At 34.8% G+C, this 8,771-nt stretch overlaps 1 protein-coding gene across 1 annotated transcript in view; it reads left to right on the forward strand.

Moving 5' to 3' along the window:
• Positions 1 to 8,459, forward strand: part of LOC142338612 (uncharacterized) — a 34,415-nt gene extending 25,956 nt beyond the window's left edge. The window contains exon 5 of the mRNA XM_075388444.1: positions 7,953 to 8,459. Coding sequence (XP_075244559.1) covers positions 7,953 to 8,183 — 231 coding nt within the window. The 3' untranslated portion in view covers positions 8,184 to 8,459. The remainder of the gene's footprint in view (positions 1 to 7,952) is intronic.
• Positions 8,460 to 8,771: the final 312 nt, after the last annotated feature.

Here is an 8,771-nt window from a genome sequence, read left to right on the forward strand (position 1 = left end):
GCATGTTGGTTTGACGAGTTGAGGTCTGTGTGCTATAAAACATACTTGCTTGACTGCGCGCAATTTTACACCGCCTCAAATCTCTCAGGCAACGCATGTCTTAAAGTGTGCCAACCACAACTTGAGCTTTTGACTGACCGCGAGCTGCTTGATATGACTGAAAGAATGATCCATGGTGGGGTGGCATCAGTATTCAGCTCAAGGCTAGAAAGGGCTAACAGTCCTTCACTGCCCAACTATGATGAGTCAAAAGAACTGGCATCGATCATTTATATCGATGCAAATAATCTTTATGGCGGGGTTATGTTCAACTATCCACTACCTGAGAAAGCGTTCGAGTTGGTAACCGAATTAACTCTTGAGAATTCTCCAAACGGACGATAATGGAGAGATTGGGTTTGTTGTTGAAGTGGACCTGGAATATCCGGATGCGATTCATGAGAAGCATTCGGATTTACCAATCATTTCTGACAAACAACCAATTGACTCGTTGGAGCTCAGTGAGTACCAGACCCAAATGAAAAACGCACTGAAGGTTTCAGCAACAAAAAAAAACAAATAAACTCAGACAAACATTCCATCCTAAGTCTCATTACGTTACCCATTTCAGAAACCTGAAATTCTTTGTTGAACAAGGAATTATAGTAACAAAGATTCATAAAGCTATCAAGTTCCAACAATCAAAGTGGTTATCAAGTTATGTTGAATTAAATACCCAAAGGCGACAAGCAACATCAAAACTTGACCAGGATTTCTTCAAGCTAATGACGAATTCGACATTTGGTAAACTTTGTGAAAGTTTAAGGAATCGAGTTACTGTAACTTTTGTCCGCACTGAAGACGATCTTTTAAAAACTACATCTGAAGGTGTCATTAGCAAGATAAAAGTTATTGACGAAAATCTGTCGCTCATTACCAAAAAGAAACAGAACATAATGTGGAACAAGCCTATCATAGTGGGCGCATGTATTTTGGAACTGTCCAAACTTTTCATGATGGACTTCCATTATAATGTGATGAAAAAAGAAACTTCATGCCATCTTTTATACTCTGACACGGACAGTTTTATCTACAAAGTACAGACGGGTAACTTTTACGATGATCTATCAAAAAACCCAAACCTAATTGCACACTTTGATCTCTCTAATCTCCCAAAAAACCACCCCCTATATGATCAGTCTAATGAAGAAGTGGTGCTAAAGTTTATAGATGAATTAGCTGGAGCACCAATTGAAGAGTTCTGCGCACTCAAACCAAAACTTTATTCTTTAATTGCTGGCGGTTTCGAAAAAATTTCTGCTAAGGGCACCAAGAAATTTGCCCAGTCAAAACTCCACCATGAGCTGTTCAAAAAAAACCCTCGAAACCGGTGAACTTGTCAGACTGGAAAATGTAAAGATTGCTTCGACAAAACATCAACTAGAAACTGTATGTGTGAACAAAATTGCCTTGAGTGCGTACGACGATAAGAGATACATAAATGCTGACCGGAAAACAACATTGCCTTTTGGACATTTCTCTCTTCGAGATGAGTACATTTCAAAGAAAATATGTGATGAGCCCGATTGGGGAAACGAATCAGAAGAGGATATTAACGTCTTCAATTTACCCGCGGGTGGGGAAGCGTCTGGATGGGGAACCCCTGATCCCTTTCAATCAGCGCACTTATTCAAAAGAGGAACTTGAAGACGTTGTTGACTTAACTAACCTCTCTGAAATGAGCGATGAGTCTGACCATGAGACTCCCCATAACCCCTTTATTTTGACAGAAGCTGAAGAAAGCGAGAGAGCTGACACCAGTCCCTCTACCAGCGATGATTACACGCCTTTGTCAGTAATCAAACAGAGAAAAAAGAAAATCAAAAGAAGAGAGGAGAGCAAAAAAAATTTACTCAGCACTAGTCGACCACAAATAATTGAGGATGAAGAAGTTCAAAGTAATAGAGACTCGCCAGTTATTTCTACTAAACGCCAACGTATTGTTATTTATGATTCTGACTCAGTTTAAATAATACTGCTGCTTTGTATAGTTTAATTAGTACATCTTTAAAAGAAAGGAAAGTTAAAAATATGCAAAGTAAAGTGTTAAGAAACTGTTTTCTTCAATTCAAAAGTTAAAAGAAACGTACTTTAGAATCTATGTCCCGTTTTCCTCCTGAAGAGGCTTCGCACCTTGTCACCCAAGCACTTGTTTTTTAAATGGTGCTCTTCCAGTTCAAGTTTATAATAAAAGACCTCCTTACAAAAGGGACAAGTTTGATCGGGAACTTAATCAGTTGCAAGAGAACGATAGTCGTAAAAAGGGTTGGGCTGGAGGTATGACTTGTGTTTTAAATGGGCTTTCAGTTCTGGGAGGAAAAAACAGATTTGCAACATAAAGTACAAAATTTTATGTATATATCAGGGTGATGATGGGAAAAATGGGCGTTTTTTTCTTGATTTTTGTCAAAATAAATGTCACAAATTTTGCAAATATGCATTTCACTGAAGCATTGAGCAAATTGTATAGATTGAGCTCGTAGCGCTTTAAGTAGAGACTTTAAAATGGAGATTGAATATTTATAACTTCCAAACTTTAAGTTTCAAACCCTCATTTCTTTACTGTAGGCAAATAGGAATAGTTCCAGACATTCCATAAAATATTCCATACGACACTAACTCAGACAAGTTAATTCGGTCCCCAAATAGCCCCCTTGAAGTCTTCCATTCACCGACACAATTTGTCTTTAATCGTAATTTGAACATTTTCCCTCACTACCGCAATATAATTTCAAAGCCCCTAAAAATATTCAGATTTGATTTTGTCTAACCATTAAATTAAATTTCCACAAATTTAATTCCCTTTGATTCCGTTCCTCGTAAATTCCACGCCGTAAACAAATCTTTGACAAGTCCAAACATTTCCCCGCTCACCAAACTAAATAAAATCCCAATTTAAAGTTTTACCCTCAATCGCGCACAAAACATGAATTCAAAACCACCAAAACCCAATTCCCAAGTTTCAATTTACATGAACCATTAAAATGAAATGGAAATAGCTGAAAAGTATAGTAATTTGCCTTACACTCTGAAAAAATTACAAGATTTCACTTTTTCAGATGTAAAATTTCTTGTAGGGGGGGGTCCGGACCCCCCCCCCCCTACAAGCACTAGGCAACTTACTATACTACTGATAGAGGAAGTGGAGCGAAAAATTGAGTGGTTTTGCGACGTGAATTTTTTTCACTCGAATTTTGAAGTAGAGTAAGAAAAAGGTGTCTGAACACAAATTCGCTTTCTCGATTGTGATTTTGTGTTCAGATGCGGCAATTTTACTTTAATTTTTTTAATGTTTTTAAAAAAAAAATTTTTTCATTGAATTTTTTTCTAAGTTGTTTTCCCAATCCATTCATTGTCCATACTAGGTTTAGTGTTTTGTTTTAATTCTTTGGATTTTAGCTCAGGACTTGTCCTGCTGTTTTTTTTATTTCGTCAACAGCAATTTTGATACGACCATATGACGTCACAATCATCACTTCAAATCTGCTTTTTTTTCATTCTTTTTTTTCAATTGATTGCGTTATTTTCACTCTAGTTATTAATAGTGGTATATAATAACAACTTCTAATGAGGCTGTTAGTCATGTCTTAAGTTTGTTTAAGTCTTTGGGTTGTAATTCAGAATTTTTCTGAAATGCTATCATTTTCAGTGATCTCTAGCGCTTCGCAATTATATTTTGGGTCTGTCCCGTTATTGCCCCTAGCTTAATATCTGGTCAGATAACCTATAGCCTCCTCAATCATGGTAAACATCCCATAATGAGTGGTTATGATTTCGTGGAGGTGGGTGACGTCATCTATTCTTTTTGCATTCGCTCTTTGGTCAATTGTGTGATTCGTTTTGACTACCTCACTAAAAAATGATTTCTGCTATTACTTGCAAAGAACATTTTTAAGAACATTTAAAAATTTAATTTCAAGTCTTTTTAATAGCCGCACAGCGATAGTTGGGGTTATTATTGGCCTTCTCTTGGTTTTTTTTTTCATTTCGTCGTCGCGATTTTTGTTACGACCATATGACGTCAGAACCACTTCAAATCTGCTTTTCGTTGATGAAATTTCAACTGAATTGCTTGTGTGACGTCATTTTTCAGTCTTAGTTGAGAGTTTTTTGTTCATTCGCTTGGATTAAATTTTTGGTCACACCTGACTTACCTCAATCTCAAAAATGACTTCCTCACTCTGAAATTGACTTTTCTTTTCTTTAATTCAAAGAGATAAGGTCAAATGAGTGCGTGTCACTCTAGCTGAAGGTTATTTAAGGGCACCTAATAGAATCAGCAATAAGTTAAACGTATTCTTAAAATACAGCATTTGACGAAAAAAGTTTTTTGGTCTGTTCCTTGTTTATTTTTTTGAGATTGCAGATCTACGAAGCTATTTTCTGGCAATCTGCCAGCTATGTTTTTATTATCTGTTCACCCTTTTTTGACTTCTCTATGTCAATAAGAAGTCAAACTAGAGGGGTTGTTTCAGTAACGCGGGAGAGAAGTAAATGCAGGGAAAAAGCGCATACATTTAATGCTTTAATTTCATCTCAAATTTCTGCGGAAGTTCAGTTATAATTTTGTTTTTGAGCAAACTTTCATTGTTTAACAAATTGATTTTGGTTTTCGCTGTGTTCTTTGGTAATGGCATTTACTATTTTACCACTGTTTTTTATTTAAAATGTTAGATTTTTTAAATTTCTCTGCGTTTTTCTTAATTTTTTTGGATTGCTGCGATTGGTGAGCCGAGATATTGGACTTCTCTTGGTTTTTCATTCCGTCGCCTAGAATTTTGTTGCGACTATATCACGCGTGATCACTTCAAATTATCTTTTTTTCATTATTCATTCATGCAGTTTCTATACTGTGTTGTGTGCGTGACGTCAATTTCCACTTATTGGAGTTAATCTTGCGAGTGAATAGAGTTTAAGTGGCGCTTGACTTACCAACGCGTAAAAATGACTTTTCTTGGAGAAGTTAAGATTGTCACAGAGGATTTTTTTGTCAAGTTCAACTGTTTTGAAAAATATCAGTATTTTAAAAACGTTTTGACCGTTTTTGTTGTTTTTGGTTGCCGTGTTAGTCTCATTAAGGACAGGTCAAATAGGTTTTCTGATGAGACATAAATGGATGTTGTGATTGGTTTTGACCTCCGATTACTGTTTCTTTACTTTGACACTACTCGTTTTTAAAATATCAATGGTTATGTCAGCTTTGCACCTACTTGTTGTTTTCCATTAATCTCAATTTCAACAGATAAAATTTGTTAAATCTAATCCATTGATTGTTATACTATATCTTCAGCAGAATTGATAGCATGATATTAAGAAAATGGAAAGATGAAAAAGTATCTAAAAAAGAATTTCTCGCACTTTTTCAAACCCTTTTATTTGTTTTTCTTAGGAAAAAAACTATACGTTTGGAACCTTGTTTTGTTTTAAAAATGGACAAGATCGGTAAAGTGTTTTCAAAAAAAGTTCTATTTGATGACCATCTGAACTGTTGGTTGACTATGTTGTTCAAACAAAATCTCGTTCAAGAAAAATGAAAAAAAGGAGGGAAGTGCATATTGAGATATGACATTAGTTGACATAATTTCAGCTCCGAAGCTACTGTCTTTTTGTATGTTGCAAGGATTTGGTAAATTATAGTTTTATCTGGTTTTTCCTGTTGCAATAAACGTTTGAACAAAAGTTTTGAGAACAAGATAATTTCAAATTTGTTAAATCAATCCATTGATTAATATACTATATCTTCAGCAGAATTGATAGCATGATATTAAGAAAATTGAAAGATGAAAAAGTATCTAAAAAAGAATTTCTCGCACTTTTTCAAACCCTTTTATTTGTTTTTCTTAGGAAAACAACTATACGTTTGGAACCTTGTTTTGTTTTAAAAATGGACAAGATCGGTAAAGTGTTTTCAAAAAAAGTTCTATTTGATGACCATCTGAACTGTTGGTTGACTATGTTGTTCAAACAAAATCTCGTTCAAGAAAAATGAAAAAAGGAGGGAAGTGCATATTGAGATATGATAATAGTTGACATAATTTCAGCTCCGAAGCTACTGTCTTTTTGTATGTTGCAAGGATTTGGTAAATTATAGTTTTATCTGGTTTTTCCTGTTGCAATAAACGTTTGAACAAAAGTTTTGAGAACAAGATAATTTCAAATTTGTTAAATCAATCCATTGATTAATATACTATATCTTCAGCAGAATTGATAGCATGATATTAAGAAAATTGAAAGATGAAAAAGTATCTAAAAAAGAATTTCTCGCACTTTTTCAAACCCTTTTATTTGTTTTTCTTAGGAAAACAACTATACGTTTGGAACCTTGTTTTGTTTTAAAAATGGACAAGATCGGTAAAGTGTTTTCAAAAAAAGTTCTATTTGATGACCATCTGAACTGTTGGTTGACTATGTTGTTCAAACAAAATCTCGTTCAAGAAAAATAAAAAAAAAAGGAGGGAAGTGCATATTGAGATATGATAATAGTTGACATATATTTCAGCTCCGAAGCTACTGTCTTTTTGTATGTTGCAAGGATTTGGTAAATTATAGTTTTATCTGGTTTTTCCTGTTGCAATAAACGTTTGAACAAAAGTTTTGAAAACAAGATAATTTCAAATTTGTTAAATCTAATCCATTGATTAATATACTATATCTTCAGCAGAATTGATAGCATGATATTAAGAAAATGGAAAGATGAAAAAGTATCTAAAAAAGAATTTCTCGCACTTTTTCAAACCCTTTTATTTGTTTTTCTTAGGAAAACAAATATACGTTGGAACCTTGTTTTGTTTTAAAAATGGACAAGATCGGTAAAGTGTTTTCAAAAAAGTTCTATTTGATGACCATCTGAACTGTTGGTTGACTATGTTGTTCAAACAAAATCTCGTTCAAAAAAAAATGAAAAAAAGGAGGGAAGTGCAAAATTTCCACTTTTTTAATTTGGAAGTTTTTTTCATGTTAAACTTGAAGTCGACCATAGTTACAGATGAACCAAATAAGGTTTAATGGAAATCTGTTTAATTGCTCTCAAACGAAGTTTGTAGCAATTATATTAGTCCTGTCGGTCTTTTTTATGCAATTTTTTGCTTGACCGATTTTTCGTCCGACCCATTTGACTTTTCGTCCTCTCAAAACGGGATAAACAGGTAGCGCCCAGCGGGCATTAAGTTATCTTAGAGCCTTTCAGCATGCAATTAACAGAAACTTGTGAAGAATTATACTCATGGTGTGAAGAACGGTTCTTCGAGGGACTTTTGGATAAGAAATATTGTTGCAATAGGATTAAAGTACTGTCCTGCGAAACAGTTTAAAAACTATGATCAACAGATAAAAGGAGTGCTTAATATTACCTAATTTCAACATTTTTTAAAAATATAAGCAGAAATGGACAGAGAAGTTCTCTAGAAGTGAACAAAAGGACTATGCTCGAAAAACATTCAATACCAATCACAATTTTCTGCAATGAATAAATCGATCGGCTGAATTTGCCTGAACAAAAAACCGGTTGAGTGTACGGCTCCTCCCTTCACTGTTAAGGGGTCGGACAAAGAGCAGTTTTTGTTCACGTGCGACATTTTCAAAGCAGTTTCTCAAATTTAATTCTACGTAAGTACAAATTATAGTGGTGCAGGAGAAATTTGAGTATCAAGATACCAACAGGCAACAGGTTACCAATACTAAGTGTCAAATTGAGGTGATATGAGCGAAGTGAAGACTTTGATGCCTGGAAGTGGAGTGTTAAGGAAAAGTTAAATTAGATAGAAGGAAGGAATCTTAAATCTTAATTTAACAACGTAACAATAATTTCATTCTCTTGTCATTAGCAGCAAAGGAAAGTAAAACGGACTCAAATTCGAGTCACGCAATTTTAGTTCTAAGTTTGTGCCCAAAATGTTTGCGATGTTCAACTTTAGGAATTACTGGCTGAGTTATGCGGTGATGCTGGACGAGGTGACAGTCCAGGACTGGGAGGAGGCAATGGTATGATGAACGGACCCCCTCCCTCACTCGGACCAGGAGACAGAGATAGGGAAAGGGATCGGATGCCTGGAGGAGGAGGACATCACAGTAGAGGGGGACCCTCTTCCATGGCTCCCCCGTCCCAGCCCGATTCGCGGAGTGGAAGGTCTTCATACATGAGCTGAAAAACTGAAAAAATTAACTCTCGTCATAGATCTCCTTCTGCATTGTAGCAAAACTGTCTTAAAAAAGAAGAGCTTATTTGAATAGCTCGGCCTGAAGTGAATAATTTTGTTTCTTAATATGATAACTTAATAAGGAGATAAATACAGCTGTTTGAGATATGATAATAGTTGACATATATTTCAGCTCCGAAGCTACTGTCTTTTTGTATGTTGCAAGGATTTGGTAAATTATAGTTTTATCTGGTTTTTCCTGTTGCAATAAACGTTTGAACAAAAGTTTTGAGAACAAGATAATTTCAAATTTGTTAAATCAATCCATTGATTAATATACTATATCTTCAGCAGAATTGATAGCATGATATTAAGAAAATTGAAAGATGAAAAAGTATCTAAAAAAGAATTTCTCGCACTTTTTCAAACCCTTTTATTTGTTTTTCTTAGGAAAACAAATATACGTTGGAACCTTGTTTTGTTTTAAAAATGGACAAGATCGGTAAAGTGTTTTCAAAAAAGTTCTATTTGATGACCATCTGAACTGTTGGTTGACTATGTCAATAAGTCAAACTAGAGGGGTTGTTTCAGTAACGC

The sequence above is a fragment of the Convolutriloba macropyga genome, chromosome 4, assembly GCF_964194025.1.
Source record: "Convolutriloba macropyga chromosome 4, txConMacr16.3, whole genome shotgun sequence".
NCBI lineage: Eukaryota > Metazoa > Xenacoelomorpha > Acoela > Convolutidae > Convolutriloba > Convolutriloba macropyga.